Source organism: Ascaphus truei, chromosome 4 (genome assembly GCF_040206685.1).
Source record: "Ascaphus truei isolate aAscTru1 chromosome 4, aAscTru1.hap1, whole genome shotgun sequence".
In the NCBI taxonomy this organism is placed as follows: Eukaryota; Metazoa; Chordata; class Amphibia; order Anura; family Ascaphidae; genus Ascaphus; species Ascaphus truei.
Genome location: NC_134486.1, coordinates 338,950,055 through 338,974,600, shown reverse-complemented (window position 1 = coordinate 338,974,600; position 24,546 = coordinate 338,950,055). Strand labels below are relative to the sequence as shown.

At 41.6% G+C, this 24,546-nt stretch overlaps 1 protein-coding gene across 28 annotated transcripts in view; it reads right to left on the bottom strand.

Moving 5' to 3' along the window:
• The window catches only part of DST (dystonin), a 535,648-nt gene that overhangs the window by 113,715 nt on the left and 397,387 nt on the right, over positions 1 to 24,546 (bottom strand). For all 28 annotated transcript variants that reach the window (XM_075598122.1, XM_075598131.1, XM_075598128.1 and 25 more), the window contains 6 exons: positions 23,447 to 23,509; positions 20,738 to 20,970; positions 18,695 to 18,824; positions 16,076 to 16,275; positions 3,339 to 3,834; positions 655 to 2,123 (listed from right to left, as the gene is read on the bottom strand). In XM_075598122.1, coding sequence (XP_075454237.1) covers positions 655 to 2,123; positions 3,339 to 3,834; positions 16,076 to 16,275; positions 18,695 to 18,824; positions 20,738 to 20,970; positions 23,447 to 23,509 — 2,591 coding nt within the window. The remainder of the gene's footprint in view (positions 1 to 654; positions 2,124 to 3,338; positions 3,835 to 16,075; positions 16,276 to 18,694; positions 18,825 to 20,737; positions 20,971 to 23,446; positions 23,510 to 24,546) is intronic.

The following is a 24,546-nucleotide window of genomic DNA, read 5'->3' as shown; positions in this document are numbered from 1 at the left end:
ATTATCCCTCCATTTTTTGCCTACTGGGCAGACATCCAATTGTTTAGGAGAAGTCATTCATTAACCCCTCCTAGATTTAAAGGGAATACTGTGACGCTAGAACATCTTTAGAATTACCTTATGTGGTTTTCTTTATTACATGGTGTCTGAGTATTATCACATTTCCTGTGATATCTTACAGTTTTCAGCTTGTTGCCTTCACTACTGACTTTACTTTAATTGATTAGGAGATGGTTTAGATTGATGTTTTTTAAGTTATTGTATTATTGTCTTGTCTGTCTGACCATTGCTATATATTTAATACATTTTGTAACAGTTTTCACTAACCCTGAGTGCCCCGTTATGGAATTTCTGCGAGTTCTGACTTCAGGACTCGCTTTTTCTTGTGTTGTTCATGTTGAATTATTCCAGGGAGCATCGCCTTTATATACTATTTAAGGTTGGGTTGTGTTTTTGATTTATTTTAGTTGCAGTGCTTTTCTCAGCCCCCGCTTTTTCCCTAATCTAAAAACTGTAACAGAATTAATGAAAAATCCAGCATAAACAGGGTTGTAAGTTTACTCTTTTAGAAAAAATGATAATGCAATTACACTGAAAATACAAGTGAAATAACAGCTACAAAGAGATATAAAACATGCACTTTTTCCCCCTTACCGTAAAGATGTTAAGTTGGTGATTAATAACATCAGTTTCCATTCCAACTGCACCTTGGGAATCTTCATGTTCCTCTACTCTCCCAATTAGATCAACAAATTCTTTTAATGTGCTATAAAACTCTTCAGTACGATTGATGAGGCTCTCAATTTGTTCTTCTCTGGTTTTTGCTCTGTCTAGTAGTTTGTTGCACTGTTTATTTAATGCTTCCAGATCCCTTTTTATACCGATAAGATCTGGAGATGATTCAGTTGCCAGTATCATCTTACAAGTCTTGTTGGCATTTTCATTACTTGTTATTAGATCTGCAAGTTTCTTTAGGAATGTTTTAATGTCCTGTTTCTGAGACTGGAGTGTGATCGGATCACTTCCAACTGGGGACATACTGTCTAGCTCATCATCAAACTCCGCAAACTGAGAAAACATCTCTCGGATACTGTTTTGGAAATGTCCTATTCCTTGTAGTTTGGTTTCCAAGAATGAGCATTTCTCTTCTACCCGCTGACTAGTAACATTATGCTTTTGCTGAAGACACTCAGCTTGAAGAAGTAGGTCAGAAACACCTTCTGCATCTGAAGCATCAACAACTAGTTCTTGGGCCAATCTTTTAGCAAGTTCTATGTGGGGTTTCAGGTTCTGAAGGGCCTTTTGTTGAGTCTGCATTATTGTTAGGTGCTTGTTACTGCAAGCTTGTGCACCAAGGGAATCATGCGCTTCCAGATGTTCATGGGCCACCTTCAGCTGTCTTTCTGTTTCTTTAATGGATTCTTGAAAATCTTTAAGACGCAGTGCCATACTTTCCAATGAGTCTCTCTTATTATGCAAATTGTCAATAAGCAATTCAACCTGCTGGTTCATTTTGGCATTCTTCTCTGTAATGATTTCCTTGTCTATTTGACAGGCACTTAACAAACTATCTGCTGCGCTATTCAACATCTCCACCATTCCACGTTGCTTATCGACATTCTTCTGGAAAACTTTAACTTGTCCAATTGAGTTCTCTATGGCAACTGGATCCATGGATATTTTTACTTCAGACAATTTATTTTGATATTCATCTATCCATGGCTGTATGTTTTCTACTAGCTCTTTGTGTTTCATTGCCTTTTGTTGGCAGTCAATTAAATTATGTTGCCTTTCCAATACCTGCTTATTAATTTCTGCCCAGTCACACTTGAGCGTGGCAAGCTGAGACTGAAGTTTAACTTTTTCTTCTCCTTCTGTTTTTTGTAACAGACTTTCACCTTCTGTAGCAGTCTTATCATAGGTACTGCGCTGATTATTCAAAACATTCTGGAATGCCTTCTGCTCTGTGATTAATGACTTTAAGATATCAAGTTTTGATGATATAAGTGCGGCTTCATTTTGCTCTTTTCTCTTATTCTGTAACCAAGACTGGAAATCTTCAGACATCTGATGGAATTTCTGAGAGCTGGCAAACGCTGATTGTAGCTGTTCAATATGATAACCTATGGATTTAAAGCAATATTTACAAATATGTAAGAAAATAACCAGTGGTTAGTGATCATGAATGAGAATAAAAACACCATTGTTTATTCCATTCAGCTTTGCAGGAGCCTTCAACATATTGCTGTGTGGTTCATTGAAGGCCCCCAATACATATGGCTATGGCAAAGACCCTCGTATTTTTTTTCAGTCTGGGGGCAGAAAATAACACACAGCCTGTACCAGGTGCTCAATCCCCAGACTGCAAAGTGAATTAAGGAATAAAGACACAGTCATAGAGGGAAGACAGACAGGCCAGAGGTTAAGAAAACATGAGGTTTTAGGAGGTCATACTATTGAAAGGCAGGAATATATTACGATTGACACAAAAGGATATGTGTGTCCATGCTACACATAATGATGACCGAGCAGATACAAAGAACAATTTAATACTATCTTAAAATATCAGGGTGCCTCCCCCAAAATGGGTTACTAGTGCAAATCTATACTGTACCTCCCTTAAAATGTGCCAATCTCTACATTACAAATGCTAATCTATTCCTCCCCTAAAGCTTGCAAATGTCCCAATGTAAATCACTAGTCAAGAGAAATTGGTCTTCTTTTGTACTGCAACTCTTAACATCTATATTTCAAATATAGTATTATAATAATATTATTATAAAACGATGTGCTTAAATACTGTATTTTTGTATGAGCACAGTTTAAAATAATACATTGGCTAGCTACACCAGTTGTGGGAAGGAGTTGCTTACTTTAACGGGGGAATGAGTAATGCCAGGACAAATAAAAGCATGTGGGAGGATTTAAACATATCTCTAAACATTGCATGCTGTAAAATTAAATGTGTAAATTACACCCGGCATTTGTCTGAAATATAAAAAAAAAACTCCTACATCTATTATCAGGATAACTTTTCCTTTTCACTTTGCTTGAAATGAGCCATGACAATAATACTGGGGAATGTTATATTTTCAATGATGATGGTTTATCCATATTATGAAAGTTTCTGGGATGCATTTCCTATGTTTTGAAAAATTGCCGTGCAATAGGGACGTGAAGATAAATGTTCTTACGGATTTATGATCTATGTTTGTATAAACATGTTGACCTCCACATGTTTGGAGCACTGTTCAAATCTAGATGCCTGCGTCATTATTTTAGCATTGCAAAAAATCTCCCCATAGATTTGTACTATTTTTTTTCCTTCTAACACCAACCTGCTTTATTTTCCAAATCAATAAAGGGCTTAACAATGGCATCCATCTGCCTATGTAATTCTTCTTTCAGGTACGCCTCTGCCACCAGATCTGAAAGTTCTTCACAAAGTACTTTGGCATCTTGTATATTCTTCATTTCCTGCTTTATTTCTTCCTGAACCTCACTTGCTGTTTGGAGTTTGTGTTTTACAGCATCAGGGTGAGTGCTCACTGTCATACTGCTGCTTAGTTTGCTGTTCAAGGCACTTAGTTTATCAGACAGGCCTTTCAGAAGGCTTTGATACAGGGTGCTTTTCACAATGGCCTGGTCGATCCGGTCACATCTTTCATTCAATTGTCCGGTTAGACTCTCCCATTTGCGTGCCACAGCTGCCAATTGATCTTTTACAACTTCATCACAGGGAGGTAGCTCGCCTGGTCTGTTGAGTATCCTCTGCCCAGCTGTGTTCAGTTGTTCATACTGCTGATTTCGAGCATCAAACTCTTTTAGAAGAATCTAAGAGAAAACAAAGAAGACTGTTTTTATTTGCACAATGTAATATTGTTACCCACAGCTCAAAAAATGTATGCCAATGAAAAAAACAAATAAATAGGACAGATTTAGTAAATGAAGGTAATTGATTTGCTGTATGAATAGCACCAAAAGGCAACTGCTTTAAAATGTTGGTAAAAAAATGAGGCAGTTGCAATTTTTTCTTGAAATGCATTTATTGAGTCAGTGAGGAAATGGCCTTATGTGGAGTTTTCTGAATAGTGCCAACTGAATCGTGCTAGTCAGAAAAGATACATTCCACTAGTAGTGAGCCACTGTACCTCAGAAAGCCACTGTAAAACTTTACAAGGGCCCTGGCTGGAACAGTTTATATTTGTATTACAAAATAATGCAAGATTTGTATGTTAAATAAAACACAATAGGCACTTTATAACATACTGCAATCAACGATGTGAAAAAGTGATACATTAAATTAATACAAGTATAAAATAATAGGGTTAAAATAATAAATAGCTAGTATTAATATTAGTATAGGTATTATAGGTAACCATGTCTCTGTGCAGCTCTGTGCAGCTACTTGTTTGAAATCCAGAGGTACAAAAGGAAAATGGGTGCAAAACTAGTGTAGTATATTTAATGTAAGGGGAAAAAATTAGATGCCAATACACTCACAAAAGAATAAGGTCAAATAACTCATCTGCTGTAGACAGATTTCTCTAGTGTATGCCTCTAGTGCCTCTGCCAAGGTACCACACTCACTTGCACAGAGTAAACGCTATAGATTGAATATCAACAGGTTAGTCTCCCAGCATTCACACTTTCCTGAGCACTACCTTCTCTATACAGTATGTCACCAAGTCGAGAAGGGAACGAAAAGGCTCCACTGTGTGGCATGTTGAGGAGGCTGCACTTAATCATTTTAAATTGCATCCATGTGGTTGAGTTCAACATAAGAGATAAATTAATTTCTGTCTTAGATTTGACAAACAATTTTAATTAATAATTTAAAGAAGTAATTCAAGCCTGTGAATTTTGTTGTGAATTTTTTAGTTTTTGAAAAATAGAATTGAAGCAGGTGGTCTCCGGAGTTGAACACTATAAATTACAACTCTGAGGACCGCTGCTTCCAGAAATATTTACCTTCGAATTAGGTGCCAGTAGAAGCTCTCCTTGGCTACCAGAGTTAATAATATGTCCGCTGTTTAAAGATCTCGTGCCCTTTTGGCCAATAGGAAGCCGTGACATCATCGGTGCGGCTTCCTATTGGCCAATGTGATGTGGGAGCTTTAAACTTTAAAGCCCTGCTTTCTGAGCCACAGCAGCTATCGCTACATACTTATGAGATAAGTATTGCCGAAAGTAGGGGGTCCCAGGGACTGAACTTAATTGGGTTTAGCTCCGGAAACCCGCTGCTTCAATGCTATATAAAAACAAATTTGCCAAAAACTTTGCCGGCTTCGATTGCTCCTTTAATAATCTGTGTTGAGTAAAATTTTGACTTTTTTCAATTTGCAGTTTTATGCTGATCCCCTAACTTGTTTCGCATTTGCTCTCATGTATTTACAATGCGGCACCCCAAAATAAACCCATGCATCACATTAGGTTTGTGCCACCATCTGGATTCCTTTTCCTCAGCACAATAAAGCAATAAAATCCTCGGATGAGCTGTGCCTGGTTTGTTGTAAAATTATGATATCATCATTTGAATAATGCAGCCTGTTCCTTTTTTTTTTCTTTTAATTTACCTTTATTTTTCCTTTGCAATCCTGACAAACCCCATAAAAACAGCTTGAAACGTTTCTTAAGGTTTTCTTTTAGAAAAAGACTCACTTTCTGACGAAAGTCTGAATATAGTTATATTACACTAAGTGGGATTGCACATTCAGTGTCTTAAGATGTAAAAAAGTGGAGTCATAGCAGTAAAGCTGTACTGTATGTATTTTCAGTTTAAATACAAATACTACACATTTGCCTTTACAGAGAATGCAAGCGAAAATAGCACTAATACGTGATCAATGTGACAAGTGTGTATAGCACTTAATTAGTGAATAAAGTGAAAAATATATCATAACATTATATATACCCCGTCCTTGGAAGTAATGCTGCTCCCATTTGCCTATTGGCTGATCATTTTGATCAATGTCAAGTATTTTTGAAATATGTACTACACAATGATACACACACACACATGTACACACTTAACTCTTTGAGTGCCCGTGACTTAGCTACTACTTCTTGATGTCTGGCTTGCCAGGGGCCCCATGACATAATAGCGACGTCATGTGCTTCATGGGCTTTTTGTTCGTTTTCTCAAATAGAGCACATGACGCGATCTGAACAGAGGAGGAATGGACGATGACTCCTCTTATTCCGTCTGTGCCATCAGTGACAACATGATCAGATCGCGATGTGATGTAGGGGCTGTGGTACCCCTGTACCGTGGAACCTTTGGCATTCACAGGGTTAAAGTCGTCGATTCCCACGAAATTTATTTATTTTTTCACTCTTAGCTGAATCGGGATATTCCCTGGAGTTCATTTGTGGTGCCATGCCTTTCTTGAAATCCCAGTTAAAAAGTATATAAATGGTTAATAGTTTTTTTTTTTTAAACACATACATGGTTGCTTGGGTGACCAATAAAAATCTGCAATGTAATCAACTTTCTATTGGCTTGCAGAAGTCAGTCCTGACCACACAGCCATTTTGTGTCCTTGCGGGCAAATATTTATTTTTTGTGTATCACACATACAGTACAGACTCATAGACCGACCACACATAGACCAGCAGGTTTACTAACTACAGAACAACACTCAGAGAGAAGGGAATAACACAGAGAGGCATCCCTTGTCCTCCTACTGCACCGACACACTTTATTCGAGCAAATACCCAGTATGTACCTGGCAGATACCTGGAATGCGCCGCTCCTCACCTCTGACAAGCCCCGTTGCGTTTGCCTTCCCAGCCTGGGTTCATGCCTGGCTGACGGGCGGCTGATCTGTTAAATGATAATGATTAGGATGTAATAGGCTGCAATGCTTGGCGTGTCTACCAGATGGCATAAATTCATGAATTGTAATGCAGTATATATATATATATACTGTGCAGTATTGCAGCCAGCGGGAATAAAATGCTTCAATCCCTGCCTGGAAAATACCTCAATGCACTCGGGCAGAAAACAGTCACAAACCTCAATACACCCGGGTATACCCGAATTCGTGGGACTAGCCGAGCTCGAATAAAGTGTGTCGCCAGTGTACGTTAAAATTACTTATCATCGCCTTTCAAACACATTTTTACAACAGGAAATGTTATCTCTTGGCCAGGAAAAAACAGGAAATTTAGGGTTTGGACCTAGAAATCTAAAATGTTAAAGTGGAAACACTGGTGGAGTGTGGAGGAAAAGGTGAGTCTTGAAGAAGACATTGTGGAATGAGGAGATCTGTGTGATCGTTGGATCTCAGCATACCCTAGTCTGGCCCTGGCCTTAATGAGTGAAGGGTATTGCTGGCAGTACAGCACCCACAGTTCTCAGCTGTAGCACAGGGAAAGTGTATTTACATTTGGGACAAATCCCAAATAGGTTTGTCACCTAAAGTAAGCTCAGTTATCAGTTTTAGGGAACCCCTTAGGTTCCATTAGAAAAGGCTAGTGTAGAACTGGATCTTCTGTCTACTGGAAGCATCCAATTCCAAAGAAGGGAAACTGCATGTTCCAGGGATTCACAGACTGCAGCCTCAGGACACGCAAGGACTGGCTTCACGAGATCGTGTGTGGAGGTGCGAGTAACTAGATTGATCACTGCACCTTCAATCTCAGTGAAGATTGTGAATTAAGAGGCTAGAACCCCACTCTTGATTATTACATTGGTATATCTTCTGAACAAGAAGATTGCACATGAAACCCATAACGACTGACAATTTATGTTTACATGTTTCTGTGGCACTGTGACATTGAAAAATAAACAAGGTGCAGGACTGATTGAATTTCTGTGATCATCCTATATATTTTCGTTCCTCTGGGCTCCGACACATGTACACACCTAAATTTCAAACACCAGGGTTCTATTGTTAAAGTACATTTATAGTTATAGTAAATAAAGAGATACTTAATATAGCTGAACCCCGTTATAATGCGGTGCTTGGGGTCCACCCGATGCGACCGAGTTATAACCAGATCGCGGAAAAAATGGCCGCAACCAGGGGTTCTGCGTCTGCCGCATACCTGTACCCTGCATGCTCCTGCTCTCTCTCAGCTCGGTGCTCCCAGCCTCTTTATCATTTTCATCCACAACTTCCCTCGCCTCCACTCCCAGGATGGCAGCCACAGAACTGTCCCACAAAAGCCACGGCCCAATCACGCCCAGGGTAGAGGTCAGTGAGCGGGACAGTCCACAGCGATGCTATCTGAACATGCTGCTCTCGCCGGAGCAGAGGAGTAGGGGATGCCAGAGCAGACGAGGAGGGGGGGGGGGGGGCACCGGCAGCATGATTCCAGAATCAAGAGAGGTAGGAGAGGCAACCACTGCATGAACTGGATGCATTTTACTGCTGTTTGTTTTGCTTTGCTCTGGGCTAAGGGGGGGGGGGGAAATGGGAGCCACGCTTAGATCGCATTATAAACGGATTTGCGTTGTAGCGGATCGCGCTATAACGGGGTTGAGCTGTATATCTATTGGGTAAAAGCATATGTGTAAGTTTATGTGTGTAAGCAATGGTTATTGATATTTTGCTCACTGTTTTACCACCATTGAAGTCTATGATAATTTTGTATACAGCCCAGGATAAGTGTCTTATTGTTTTATTTAAACAAAAGAGATCTTGTGGTACTCACAATTCTGAGTACACTGCTGTTGATTAATATTTAGATTTGTGTTGAATAACCGCCTACTTTTCCAGCATCCAGAAGATCATCCTGTTTAATAAATCTGGATCTTTTATCAGTGCCGGATTTCCCATTAGGCCCAGGCATACGCGGCAATATTTTGGGGTGGACATTCCCATATAGAGATGCCGCACTCTCGGCCCTATCGGGCCGGATGGAAAGACACTTCCATGTGGTGGCCAATTCTTGCTGCCGCCTTCCTTCTTCCAAATCGCAGCATCAGATGACGCCACAGATGCCCCCGTGATGTCACATGGCATCTTGTTGAACTGGCAACGTGACGTGCGCCGTCAAATTATGTCATAACAACACGTTACCATGGCAACGTGACACCGTGCGACATCCGAGGTGTCATCTTTTGTTCATAATGGTGAGGTTCATAAGGGTTTCCATAAGTATAACTGCCGCTGCTACTATTGATATTTAAAGCACCCTACTAGATTCCCCCCCCCCCTTTTTTCTTCTTTGTATATGTAAAGAACGTACTGTAGCAATGTATAGTTCTACATTCTTACCTAAGCTGGCAATCGTTTGGTGCTCTTGCTATAAATCTGTAAAAATCCTGATTGTGTGCCTAACATGCACCTTTTTTTGTGCCACCTTTCAGCTTAATTCAAACCTTCAGCCTGTGTAACTCAGCAGCTACAAAGTATCCTGATTACTAAGGTAACATTATCTATAGTTACAGTTTGCAGCTCAAACTGCTGGGAATATTGGCAACAAATTATCCCAAACAGAAAGTGTTGTAAAGATCTTGCACTGCTGGGGAGGTGTGCTAAGACCTGCTATAGAAATCAAAGGATGCTTTAAAACTCATTAAAATGGCATTACGAGTTAACTAGAATAAAAAAATTAAAAACAGTCAGTATTATCTAATACAGGGGAGCGCAATCTTTTTCCCCTGCGCCCCCCTGCCGGCTGACCTCCTCTCCTCACGCCCTCCCTCTTCTTACCTTGACTCAGACGTCCTGGCGTCATGTTGCCATGGCAACGCGTCACCAGAAGCCGTCTGAATCAAGGTAAGGAGAAGTTTAGAGCCCTTGCAGCTCCCCCGGTATTAATTTAAATGCCTTCGGGAAGCGCGCGGGGCCTCTGTAAATCCCGCGCCCCCGAAGCGAATCTCCCTCGGGGGCACGCGCCCCACTTTGCGCACCACTGATCTAATACTACAGAACTGATAAAAAAAACAAACCCAGATAAGATTTCACATGTTTGGCTGCTTTAAATCGTCTCCCTTTGTATCCTTGCCATAGAGGAGGTAGGGTGGATTGAGGCACGGTTAGCGCCATCTGGTGAGAAGGGTTGGTAAAACATCACCATCAGCATCAGGCATAAGAACTCGGGGTTTGCTGCCAAAGGCCCATAATATAGTGGGCGCGCGTCTGTGCGAACGCTCGTGCAGGGGACGCACACTTTTTTTGTGTATGGTCCGTGCTTCTGTGAGCGACAGGCTTGGAAGGTACTGTGTGTGTGTGTCACTGTGTGTTTGTGTGTGTCACTGTGTGTTTGTGTGTCACTGGGGAAGCTGTGTGTGTGTATATTAAAAATTAAGAAAAAGACATGCTGTGAGAATAAATTATTTATTAATATTGTGCACACATAAACACACATACATACAGTACATACATACACACACATAAACACACATACATACATACACATACAAACACACACATACATACAGTACATACATACACACACATACATACATACACATACAAACACACACATACATACAGTACATACATACACACACATAAACACACATACATACATACACATACAAACACACACATACATACAGTACATACATACACACACATAAACACACATACATACAGTACATACATACAAACACATAAACACACATACATACAGTACATACATACACACACATAAACACACATACATACAGTACATACATACACACACATAAACACACATACATACACATACAAACACACACATACATACAGTACATACATACACACACACACATAAACACACATACATACATACACATACATACACACACATACATACATACATATATATTGCGCTAGCAGTGCAAATACTTACTTTTCGGCGTCTTTCCCGCTATTGGCCGGCTCCACCCTCACTGCTGTGTGCGCGCGTGCGGCCCTAGCATAAAATGGCTGGCTAACCACAGCCAACTATAACTGCCCACTATATTACGGGCCTTAGGCTGCGACCAGGGTGAAGAGACGTGCGCTCACGCGATGTGACGTCACACAATGTGACGTCACGGTCTGCCCGATCAGGAGCGATTGGGTGTCACCTTTTGTCTGAAAACTATTTTAACATGGTACCCTTATAAGCTAATGCTCGCTGTTAGCGCAGCTTTAAGCACAGCATGGGATTATATGCAAAGCCAGAGAAACCATTCACAGACATGTTTCGACCTTGATGGGTCTCATCAGTGTGAGATTGGTTGTTCTGGCTTTGCAATTTTCAAGGCTCGTTTGCATATCATTTCCCAGATTCTCTTGCTGCAGTGGAAGTAGTGCAGTGCAGTATGCTGGGGATAATGGTGAAAGGCAGGGTTGCAGACCTGTCTAAGGCTGCAGACATAGTAAGTTCTCCCGTACGGAGGCGCGCAGAGGCTGAGGGAAAGCGGGTGCTGGGCGTGTCTGTGGGTGTGCCAGTGACGTCACAGAGCTGGTTCGCCCTCATTAGGTGAACCGCTCATGTGACCGGCCTGTCGCGCCAAGAAATCAGTTTCAACTGATTTCTTATGCGCGCTCCCTCCCGCTTCCAGCCACACGCCCACACACTGCAGAGACGCGAACACTGCCTTTAGGCAAAAATAGGGTAATCAGGCGGTTCACTGCTGCCGTTAGGGTATGAAATAGGAGATCCACACGCAGATGAATAAAAGGTTGTTTTAATGAGTGCATATACACTGAAAAAGTCTGCTACAGAGAAAACTCTGACGCGTTTCGTCCACAGATAGGGACTTTGCCTTTAGGCAGTCTGTTCGCTCAGCGTGCGGACGTGTCTGCGCGGTCTGCCATACCATGGACCCAGCCTAAGACATGTGAATGTGCTCACAAGTGATCTTTTTATTTGCTATATGCTATACGGTGGAGATTTCTTGTCGCCTTTTTCACCCACCATAACTTAAAATGTGTATGGTAAATCCTACAGCCTTGGTTGTACTGGCGTTGCAATTTTCAAGGTGTGATGAGACACATCAAGGTCGAAACATGTCTGTGAGTGTAGGAAAAAAAAGGGAATGAGCACTGCAGAATTACGGAAACAAGGCTGGCAGCAGGTAAAAAATATATATTATTTATTAAGCATTCCAGCGTAATTAAGCATTCCAGCCAAAATCTAAAAGCAGCATGGGAATCCTCAGAGGATCCCCTGCTGGTTTTAGATTTTGGCTGTTACAGTATGCCTAATAAATAATATATTTGTTTTACCTGCTGCCAGCCTTGTTTCTGTATCTGCAGTGCTCATTCCCTTCTTTTTCTACACCTACGGCTGCGGCAGCTTTTATTTTAAAACTTATCGGGGGTGTAGCGGTTGCATTTTCTAAATTCCACGTGCTTCACCGCATTGATGCCGAATTCATGCCGCATCTGGCCGCGGTTATCAGAGCGGCTCGGTTTCGGCCGCTTTACAATAAAGGCTGGCGCAGCTGTACTTGTTTCAAGGACTGACAGCACGCAAATGAGCAGAAGCCTTTTTACATTGTCGAGTGTGAGTATACCTCCCTGATGTTTAACTAGTAACTCTGTTTACAATGCTGCAGCCAGTGTGTTGCACCGGGGTAAGTCTGCTGACATCGGAACCAGGGGAGTGGATGATCCAGACCTGCGGGAGAACGGTGGTTGCAGACACTACGCGAAGACTGACAAACCTTGTGGTGTATCGAAACAGCCTGTTCATCTCGGAGCCTCTGGGATTGATGGCATTGCTGTGCGGGAAAGCCCCGAGGACGCAGACTCCACGTGACGATGGCTAAGGTCAGCTGCATTCCCATGTAACATGACCCCGGGCAGCATTGAGCCAAGGTGGTTCTCAATAGTGTACCTGCATTCTACAGGGTGACGAGTGTAGAGGGAGCAGCAGCGTTGGAGAATACCGGAGACACGGACCTCACGCTACAACATACAAGGTTAGCTGCACAATCCCACATTCACAAGTACTCCGGGCAGTTTTACAAGTGATTATACACTGTCACATGTACCACACAATACTTGGCTTGAGTATTGGATTGAAGAGTTGGCTTGAAGAACTGTTCCACACTATTGATTCCTCCCTGTCTTGGATTTATTGGATTGTTCACAGGATCCATATCCACGCTGTTCGCTATTAGAGCGCCCGTTTGGGATTTACTTCCCCCACTTTTACTATGTCTGTGAGTGGTTTCTCTGGTTTTGCATATAATCCCATGTTGTGCTTAAGAGCTGTGTTAGCATTAGTTTATAAGGGTTCCATGTAAAAATGATTTTCAGGCAAAAGGGACGCGTTGTGCTCATTTGCATGTCATTTCCCAGAATCCATTCCTGCAGTGGAAGCACTGTATGCTAAGTGATAATGGTGAAAGGCAGGGCTACAGACCTGTCTAAGACTTGTGAATGTGCTCACTAGTGATCTTTTTATTATATATACAGTACAGGCATACCCCGCATTAACGTACGCAATGGGACCGGAGCATGTATGTAAAGCGAAAATGTACTTAAAGTGAAGCACTCCCTAATTTTCCACTTATCGATGCATGTACTGTACTGCAATCGTCATATACGTGCATAACTGTTGTAAATAAGGCATTTGTAACAGGCTCTATAGTCTCCCCGCTTGCGCACAGCTTCGGTACAGGTAGGGAGCTGGTATTGCTGTTCAGGACGTGCAGACAGGCGCATGCGTGAGCTGGCGTTTGCCTATTGGGCGATATGTACTTACTCGCGAGTGTACTTAAAGTGAGTGTCCTTAAAGCGGGGTATGCCTGTATATATATATAAAACGGAAATAGCCGTAACTCTCGAAAGCTCGTCTTATGACATAAATTGTTAGTCCAAATAAAAAAGGTATCACCTAATACTGAAGAACTCATTTATTCTGCACTATATGTGTGTATGTGTGTGTGTGTGTGTGTGTGTGTATATACACACACATACATACACACATATGCATACATATATAAGTGGTAAGATCTCACCACTTTGTTTATTTCTAGATGTTAAACTCCAGGACATAAAATATAAATTGTTCAATAAATAGTTTTCGGCACTAGAGCAAGCTGCAGTTACGCGATCGTGGTGGTCCTGGCGCAGGAGGATTACCATTGTAGGGGTCCGACCCAGAAGCATGGACTCCAGCAAACACTGTCTCCGGTGCAGCGCACTTTGACTTTTTCCGCTGCAGCACCAGATACAGTAAGTCCGGCTACATCTACACCTCAACATTTACAGGTGGGAGGGTTTCAAGGGTCTACAGCAAGGTGTGGGGTGAAGGTATCTCTCGGAGAACGTTAAATGCTGGAATAAGAGAGCATGTTCTGCAGCTTAAGGGTGAAAGTACATGGGAAATGTGAGGGTGCAATTTCACTGACAGGGTTGGGGATTCATGAAGCAGTGGGTCAGTGAGACAATTCAAAACTGCCTGGAATGGACAAAAGTATTCTAAATAAAAATGAAAAAAATGCTCAGGATCAGATGATGGAAAGATTTGCAGGCTGAATTGTCCCTTTTCACCACAATTTTATTTTATTACGTTTCTTAAATTTGAGGTTTTGTAATCAGGTAAATTTGTAGGTCACACATGACAGTTTATTTAACGCACATGGATTTGCAGCAAAAGGTGACACTGTGTGCTCACTTGCATGTAATTTCCCAGAATCCCTTGCTGCAGTGAAAGCACTGTAGGCTAGGAGATAATGGTGAAAAGCAGGGTTGGAGACCTGAGCCGTGAATGTGCTCACAAGTGATGTTTTCATTTGTTTAATGCATATGCAAAACCAACCATGGATATCCTTCCCCACTCCCAAAGATTGATGCATTCCATTATCCATGTGTGTATTTATTACTCCTCTTATGGTTTAATATGAAATATTCCCAATTTGAATAATGAGCTTGATATGCTAATGGAAAGCAAAGATGTGTTTTAAGTCTTAGGCCTAGATCTACAAAGCACTGTTAAATCTGGGCTCATAACGTGGCGTTACCTAAAACAGGAGCAGACTTTATATTCCGAGTTAACATGTTATCCTCAAAGCTGATTATATGCACAAATGTCTTATACGGGGTACAGTACATAAGACATATGAACTATATCTCATTAACATAGGCTTATTGTCACGTTATCTTCCAAAACCTCACATTCAGCACGCCTTTGCGTTACTCCTATTCAGACCGTGAAATGACTTAACTAACATAACGTTAGATCCCCATGTTAACCGTAACAGACTTTTGTGGATATGCTGTTATGATAATGGATGATTGGTATATAATGTGCATGTAATTATCACTAACGTCTGTTATACCACTGTGCTTCTAACAGGAGAAAATCTGGCTTACCGTTATGTTATAGTGCTTTAAAGATACACTGTGTGTGTTAACATGATGTTAAGCTTGGTTAACGTCATACTAAGTGATTTAATGGAGCATTGTGGATCTGGGCCTTAATACACAGCTGCCTGTAATAGAGAGCTAAAGAAGCTGTACATTTTACTACTGCAAAAAAATGTCAGACACCAATCATATCCTGTTTGTGGAAATAAAAGTAGAAAAACAGAAGATTTAACCCGAGGAAGCTCTAGTGGAGCGAAATGCGTAGGGTGAGCAACACAGACTTTTTGAAGACTATAAAGTGGTTAGTGGACTATTTGGACGATTTCCTGGCCAAGATTTGGTTCTTTCGTTCCTGGACATAACCATCTTCCCCTGTGGACGGCCACCGCGGGTGGATTACCAGTGAAGGAGGCAGTGCTGTATTTCCTTCCTTGCCTGACCATGGGTGGTCTCACTGTCTGTATGCACAGCTTGCATTTGAGGTTATTACTTTATTTTTTTACCAAATCTGTTATACGAAGCAACCTGCACTTTTTTTGCGTCCATTCTATTTTTCTGACGTGGCTCTGACAGACGTCGTAACGAGAGTTGGTTACTCTCCACAACCGCACTGCCAATATCACTCACGGAATATGTGAGTGAGCTATCTATTTCTTTAATAATTTTACTTATTCTGAAAACGGTATTGCAATATATGTGTTTTCATTTTTATATACACCTGGATATATGTGCGCTCCTGATATCCTGTTTGTGGAAATAAAAGTAGAAAAACTGAACTCATCCGCTTAAAACTCAATGAAGCCTGTAAAACATAGATCGCTCACCTGAACTTGCTGCTTTTGAGTTTTTAACATGTTAGGATCAATTGAAAGTGGCCCAAGCACACTCGCCATGAGTTCCTTCTCGACGAGCCATTGCTTTAATTGAGCCTCTGCAGTTTGGAACTGAGTCAGGTAGTTTGAAGACTCTTCGAGTGTTTGTTGTCTTTCAGCTGTCAGTTGGCTGATGCCTTTCCATGAGGAATCTAAAGTAAGCAAAACAATAGCTCAGAAAATGAATAATATGCTTTTTGTTCAGTTCATGAACAATACACCATGCTGAATTATCTTAATATGGACAGATCTTGTTTGCACTACATAAAGTCAGTTTGTTAGCTGAAGTAAGCCTAATGTGAGTTTATCTGACTTACTGAGTGATAACATAACCTTTTCATACTACGTCTGCTAAGTAATTTAAAATACAACACGTGTCTAAATTAAACATGCATTTCTGCTTAGCCATGCACTCATTTGCTGAGTCAGTGGCACTGTGCTTGTTTATCTCCATCTGGTATCCTTGGCCCTAAGGTGACTAGCATTCTGATAATAAAAACCTTTGCCATTTTAATGAATCAATAAACAAGACCACATTTGTTTCCGTGTCCGTTCATTTACACTATTTACATCAATCAAGGCATAGAACAAATAAAACATATTAGAGGTTATTTATGAAGCTGCAGTAGTGCTGACCAGGGCACTATTGCACCAATCTCCCATTCAAGTCAATGTGGGTTTCTGTGTGATAATGCCTAGATTGGCACTATTGCAGTTTAATGAATAATACCTACTGTGTAAGTTCTCCATTTATATCACTTTTGACAAATAAATAACCCTCAAAGTTATACATCTGCTGTCACAGATCAGTGAGTTCTGTTTTGTATTGATTCATATATGCAGCAATATTCAACAAGTACATTGCAACACATGAGAATATAATAACTTGCAGACTGCGTTATAGTTTGGATGTGTATATAATTGCCCATTAATTACATTGTAAAGTTCCCCAACACCTCTTTAAAGTCTATCTGTGGGAAGTTCTGAAGTTTGTTTTCTGTTTCTGTTGGGTAAACATTCAATCTTGGGTTACACTATAGATTTGATGGGAATATACAGCTAATTAAATGTTTTCAATAGACATAATATCCTCAATGACAACTAGTGCATATGGATGCAAACTTTTGTGAATACTTATGTCTCATTTTCAGGCATTCTAGGTGAAAAATCACTCGAGTAATCCTTAAAGTTGCACCAATCTCACCCAAAAAATGAATGAAAATGTTTTCTCCTAGCACTTTTAATCTATGGTGTTATAAATAATAAATCATGTATTTATAGCAATCACATTAGCTTGTAATGGTCACAAAGTATGTTTTTGTTGGACCAGAAATTATATAATCACATTCTAAACATTTCAAAGTAGGTTACACAACATTTTGAAAAATACCAATATCCATACACTGAAGGGGCTGCCCATGTACAATATTAACACCCAGGGCCCGCCTGGCGCTGGAAGTTGGGCCCAGACCAACTTCAGCGTCCGGCTGCTGGGCATCTGAATGCAAACGAGCCCCAGCTGTTATGGGCCTCTCCTCCTCCAGTGCATACCGGAAAACTGGGCCCGTGGCCTGCCTCTCCCCCTCCGGTGCGTGCCAGAAGCCAGTGAAGCCCGGAAGTCACCCAGCTAGATCTCCCTCTCCCCAAAGGTATGGTGTGTGTGTGTGTTTTATTGTATTTTGTGGAGGGGAGGGGGCATATTGTATTTTGTGGGGGGGAGGGGGCATATTGTATTTTGTGGGGGGGAGGGGGCATATTGTATTTTGTGTTTTTTTTTTTATTGTATTTTGTGGGGGGTTATTTTGTGTGTGGTTATTGTGTTGTATTGTGTATGTGTGTGGGTTGCTGTACTGTAGTGTGTGTGGGTTGTTGTACTGTATTGTGTGTGGGGGGGTTATTGTATTGTGTGTGTGTGTGTGTGTGTGTGTTATTGTATTTTTGGGAGGATATGTGTGGACTTGTGTGTGTATGTGTGGGTGGGATTGTGTGTATGTGTCTGTTATACTGAGTGTGTGGGGTGTAGTATTTTGTGCGGGGGGTGTTGTATTGTGGGGGGATTTGTGTGGAATTGTGTGAATGTGTGGGGGATTGTGTGTGTTATTGCAATGTGTATGGTTGGTTATTGTATGGTGGGGTTGATTTGTGTGGCATTGTGTAGGTGGGGGATTGTGTGTGTGTGTTTTTGTAGTGTGTGTGAGTGTATTATTGTAGTGTGTGGGGGGGGTTATTGTATTGTGGGGGGTGGGATGTGTGTGGCCAGGTGGAGGGCGGACTGAGTGTGAGAAGAGGGGGAGGGGTTGAGTGAGAGGGGGGTCATTGAGTGATAATTAAGGCTGCCACCGTTTAGTGAGTACAATTTTATATTAATATTGGTTAATTTTAATAAAAGCCACTGGACTGTATTGTCTCCACAGCGAGTGTTCCGGACTGCGTCTACCTGCCGCTGTAAGACACCATCCAGACACTTAGGAAAGATGGCAATAGCTAGAAGGTGTTTTTTGGCGCCAGAAGACGTGTTGTGTTCCAGTAAATCTCCATCCCAATATGGATAAAAGTAACACAAACGAGTACCTATTTTGTCTAGCATTTCTTTCCACTTGTAAGACTCCGGTGCATTTGGATTACTTTCCAACAAGCCCTTCAATTTGTCCTTCAGTTTTTGCACTTTACTTTCATTCTGTTTCAGTTCTGATGCAAATACCTGGAGAAAGGTAAGTGAAAAAATACATTTAGACAGAAAACATACAAGTATTTATATTATATAATTGTGGATTATATAATTCCATTACTCAATAGAGACATGTTTAAGTTATAGCTAGTGCTTAATCACTTTGTGTATTTACTATTTTAACGTTTCATCCTTATGTATACAGCAACATTTATTGAATGGTCTGGTACAAAAAGGTAAAACTAATGATGGTCACATAATGATATACAAAAGTATGTGTAAATGGCCAATATTTACTCCGCGTGCTATTACATAAGATACCTTCTGGCGCCTGAGGACACCTTATGGCTTATTCACTTAGTAAATATGGACCGAAGTGGACGTGTTGCATTATGACCCAAACAAATATTGATAAATCATGTAACAAAATTAGTAGCACAAAATTACATATTTTCTGACAAGGGTTACAAAAATTCTCAAACATTGGTTAGTTCATTATTGCATTGTAAATATGAGATTTGCTATCCTCTAACCAGCCACCTGCAGGGGTTCTGAGCAATGCTTTGAAGACTAAAACAAAGGGTCAGATTAACAGAGCTCCGGTAACTCAGGGCTCATAACGTCACATTATCAATATCAGTAACAGACGTTGTTTTCCTTGAGGTTAAAAACTATAAATAAAGATAATAATATGCAAAAACAATGTCTGCTCTATATCTCATTAGCACAGGCTTAACATCATGTTAAGTTAGCACAACCTTGTGTAATAACATGACGTTAAGCATGTGTTACCTAAGGGTCATGTTACTTCTATCCAGGCCCTGAAATATGAGTTTTGCAAGTCCTCTCCTCTTCTCATCTTCAAAACACATATTTCAGGGTCTGGGTGGGAGTAACACCACTTTTAGGTACAGTATGACCTAACTAACATCATGTTAAATCCTTGCATTTACTTTAAAGAGGCAATCAAAGCCGGTTGTTTCCTAATTTTATTCATTTACAAAAAAACAAATTATAATAATATATATACAGGATTGAAGCAAAGGGTCTCCGGAGCTGAAATGATCCATTTCCCCTGCTTCCAGCGATGCATACCTCAGTAGGGGGTGGCGGTAGCTGCTCTAGGCTTCCCATTATGGACGATTTTCAAAGGTCCAGGGCCCTGCAGGCCAATAGGAAGCTGTGACATCACGTGGTGCGGCGTCCTATTGGCCCATGTGACCGGGAGCTTGAAACTGCAGAAAACTGGAGATTCCGGCACCCCCTTCGGAAGTAAGTATCGCTGGAAGCAAGGGGTCAGCGGGGATGAAATCAATGGGGTTCAGCTCCGGAGACCCCCTGCTTCAATCCTGCATTTAAAAAAATGTAGAAAAGAAAACGCCATGGATTGCTCCTTTAACAGACCAGAGTGTGAGGATGGAGCAGGACTGAGTGAAAGGGAGGTAAATGAGTGATAGCAACAGTGATGGGGGGTGGGGAGAGTGAGAGGGGTGTAAGAGGGAGTGAGGAAGAGAGAGGGGGTGAGGGGGAGAGAGTGAGTGAGGAAGAGAGGGGGGTAAGAGTGAGATGGGAGGAGGGTAATACATGGGGAGATGGGGGAATAGAGGAGGGGGCTTACAAGACTGCCAACACAGGGGGGTGGGGGGACGACGACAAAGCTTTAGTCCTGGGCTCCGGGAAATCTGTCGGCGGCCCTGGCAGGCTAAACACTGAATAGATATAGCCACATACAAGCTCATTTAGATTACAATATAAAGGCTATTATGATTTAATACGTTCTACTGGTATTTAGAAGAGCTGCTTTACAGCTAATGTAGCCTGTGTACTGTACAAGCTACTCATGTGCAAAGCCGAACCTCACTCGGTAGTAAGCAGTGTGTTCCTTTGTAATGTGGCGCATTCTGTGATAGGATGCATTATGCTATTTTAATACAGCAATCCAATACCTTCTGCTGCTCTATTTGGGCTTTCACGGCATCGCTGTCAGTGGGAGCTTCCCATGCTGCTGCTGCAGCCTGCATCTTCTCAAGCCATTGCATCATTGCACCTGTTTCCTTCTGAACCTGTTGCATGTGCGAAAGCCTCGTCTCCAGCTCACACACTTTTTCTTTTAACAAAACTCCCAAATGTTCGTAGCCTTGGTTCACATCGGACATTTCCTTCTGCACTGTAACAAGTTCTGAAGAACATACAGAAGTTTCTTTAGCTTCGGCCCATTACCCAATTGAGCAGTGGAGACGTGCAGCAAGAACCACATTTCATAACAAGGGAGTCGTTTGTTGCTGAGCCCTTCAGAACTGTTTCTCATAGTGATTTTGTGTAATAAAGAATACAGACTAAAATAATCAAGCAAAATAAATCAGGTAAATAGCAACAGAACAATGGTATGCTTAAGGTGACATTGTCTCAGGGGCACAGTGTCCTCGGGTTATGAACACAGTGCAATGTGCAGTATAATGACGCCGAGTGTCTCTATTCGGGTTACGGCTCCTTCTCCTTAAATAAACAAAACATACATTGATAAAAAGTCAGCAAAGCATCCCAATGGCTGATCATGTGTATTGTAAGTTTCCACTTTTGTGATGTTTGCAGATACAGTAGGTAAGAAGAAAAGGCAGCCAGTGGGAGAAACCTGTTCAAATATTTCGAGACAATACAAAAAAGATGCAGTGCTGCACACCATATATCAGAATAAAAAGAGCAAAATACTTGCGTTTCAATACCGGTGCACCATGGTTCAGGAGAAAACCTGTCTAGCGAGATCCTAAGCATGAAAATGGAAGGAAAATCCAGGGCACTTGCGGATTTGGTATAAGGATTTATTCTGTCAAAGGCACGACGTTTCGAACCATACAAAGTTCTTTATCAAGTGAATGGCATGCCAGTAACTTGATAAAGAACTTTGTATAGTTTGAAACGTCGTGCCTTTGACAGAATAAATCCGTATACTAAATCCGCAGTGCCCTGGATTTTCCATTCATTCTAATATTTAGAGAGCCATGATATTTAGCAAGTTGATATAAGATAAGGAATCCTACATTTGTGATACACCTGTACATTGCTGTAGTCTAAGGCTGCAGCCAGGCTGGGAGCACACGCGCTGGCGCTCGAGCGCCGTGACGTCATGCGCTCTGCTTGGCCGGGCGATTTCTGACCCGCTGGTTGAGCACGCGGGGTGGGCGTGTCGGGGGGCACGGCCATGACGTCACGGAACTGCTTTGCCCTCATTGGGCGAACCGCTCACGTGATGCATCAGCGAGCAGCCAAATCAAATTTGTCTGTCACGCCAAGCAGCAAGCGCACACGCGCACGCACCCTCACCCTGGACGAGGGCATTCAGAGTTATCACTCTGATTACGCCAAGCGTGAGCGCGGTTCACTCCACCCTGGCAACAGCCTAATACTTGCCTGCTATTATATTATATTAACAGTATTGATCAAAAAAGAGATTTGATCAGAAAGGCAACCCTCTATAGACAGCACTCTAATCACATTTGATATATTAATGGACATAAGGAATTGTCCAGCAAATTTGCTACGTCAGCAAGTATCCCTGCAGCATTTCATTGTATACTCACAAGTATGGATGTTTGGATATGAATAGTTTAATAGATTGACCCAATATACTCACCTGTATACCTACTATTCATATCAGCCACTTTAATATGGGGATTTTTAATACTGCATCTGTGTTTTTAAGGTCGATATAGACATAATAAAATCTTATTGTTTTTGATTTCTGCGGTGATTCTGACAGTGTTTACTTGCTGACGTAGCAAATTTAGAGGGTTGCCTTTTTGATCAAATCTCTTTTTTGATCAACACTGTTAATATCATATATTAACCCTTTGAGCACCAGTCATAATTTTTCCTTTCCAACAAAATACTATTGGTGACTGCGGTTTCAGTTACATATCTACTGCTATTATATGACACATTTTTTTTTAAACTTGAAAAACAATGCAATATTGTACAGATTTCTTGAACGTTTCCTAAAATACTTTCTAAAAATGAATGCGCATTACATGCTGGTTTGTAGATCACTCTCTGCCATAGTTTCTCAAACTGAATGTTGTCCATCTGTACTGTTAAAAGTGCATCACATCCTCCTCCTATGGTCACTTCCCATAACATCAAAACACACATCGTATGGTGATGCACATTAATGATCTTTACAATGCCAGAATTTACAGCGGCAATTCTAAAATTACTCTTCTAATGTCAATTTAGTGCAAATACAGACAAGACAGCAAATACTGTACAGCTTGACACACAGCCCCATCTAGTGTTAAACCCGAGTTAACCGCAGACAAAACAGTAGTGAATAATATTTACTATGCAGCGTTATATCATTGGACAACCATTCAGGTGAATGGGTCACAAAGGGTCTTCTAGCACAGTACTGCTTAGTAAACATGGCACAATTGCCACGAGCAATCAAAGCACGATGCAGAATATTGCGCCCGACCTGTCATTCAAGTGATTGGCAGTCAGCGGCAGATCAGGCTCGATATCCCCCATTGCACTTTGATGACTCCCGCCCAATGTCTGATAGCGTTAACTGACCAACAATTACACGTGAAGTAACATGTTTAGAATGTCTGCACTTCTTGCCTATGTGCCACTCTCACACAACGTGTTTAACATGTACTGACCTTTATTGGTGAAATGGTCCTGGACATCAGAAGTTGACACTCCACCATTTACCACTGTTCTACCTGCAAACCACAAAGCAATGTCGTGAGTTCTGCTGCTTGCAAGTTCCCATTGCTCAAAATGAATATGCAAGTAGAATATTTCTTAACCAAATGAAACGAATGCAAATTTGGGATTAAAGATACAAAAATATTCATGCTAATCAATGAGACAAAATGTACATTGTGTCCCAACCACACGTATCATATAACAGCTACACAGACGCTCTTTGTAAAAAGCATGGAAGGGAGTGTTCCAAAACCCTAATAAAACTGAGGCGGTTATCGTCTACCTGTGTACTGTACTTCATGAGCTGGAGCAAAGGAAAATTATTTTGCATAGATAATAAGATATAATAGGATAAAGAGTTTACTTCAGAGAAGACTTCGCCTACCTGGCCACTTGGGCTAATAACGTGTTAATAGGGTAATATGCAATAAAATATTTATGTAATTAAGTTTTTATAATCTACTTGAAGATGCCTAGTGTTAACTTGACTGTGTATATCATCATCTTCAGCTCTTGTCAATTCACTGCTGGATGAAGGCTTCCCCAATGATCTTCTAGGTTCTGCAGTGGCAAGCCCCTCTTCCCAACGTTGCAGCAAAACATTTTCTGATTTAAGAGGGAGGAGAGAGAGGATGGGGGAAAGGGAGGGGAGAGGGAGGAGAGACAGGAGATATAGGATGGGGGAGAGGGAGGAGAGAGAGGATGGGTAGAGGGAGGAGAGAGAGGATGTGGGAAAGGCAGGATGGAGGAGAGAGGATGGGGGAAAGGGAGGGGAGAGGGAGGAGAGATAGGAGAGATAGGATGGGGGAGAGGGAGGAGAGAGAGGATTGGTAGAGGGAGGAGAGAGAGGATGTGGGAAAGGCAGGATGGGGAGAGAGAGGAGAGAGAGGATGGGGGAGAGAGGAGAGAGAGGATGGGGGAGAGGGAGGAGAGAGGATGGGGAAAGGGAGGAGAGAGAGGATGTGGGGAGAGGGAGGAGAGAGGATGGGCAGAGGGAGGATGGGAGGAAGGGAGGATGGGGGATAGGGAGGAGAGAGGATGGGGGTTGAGG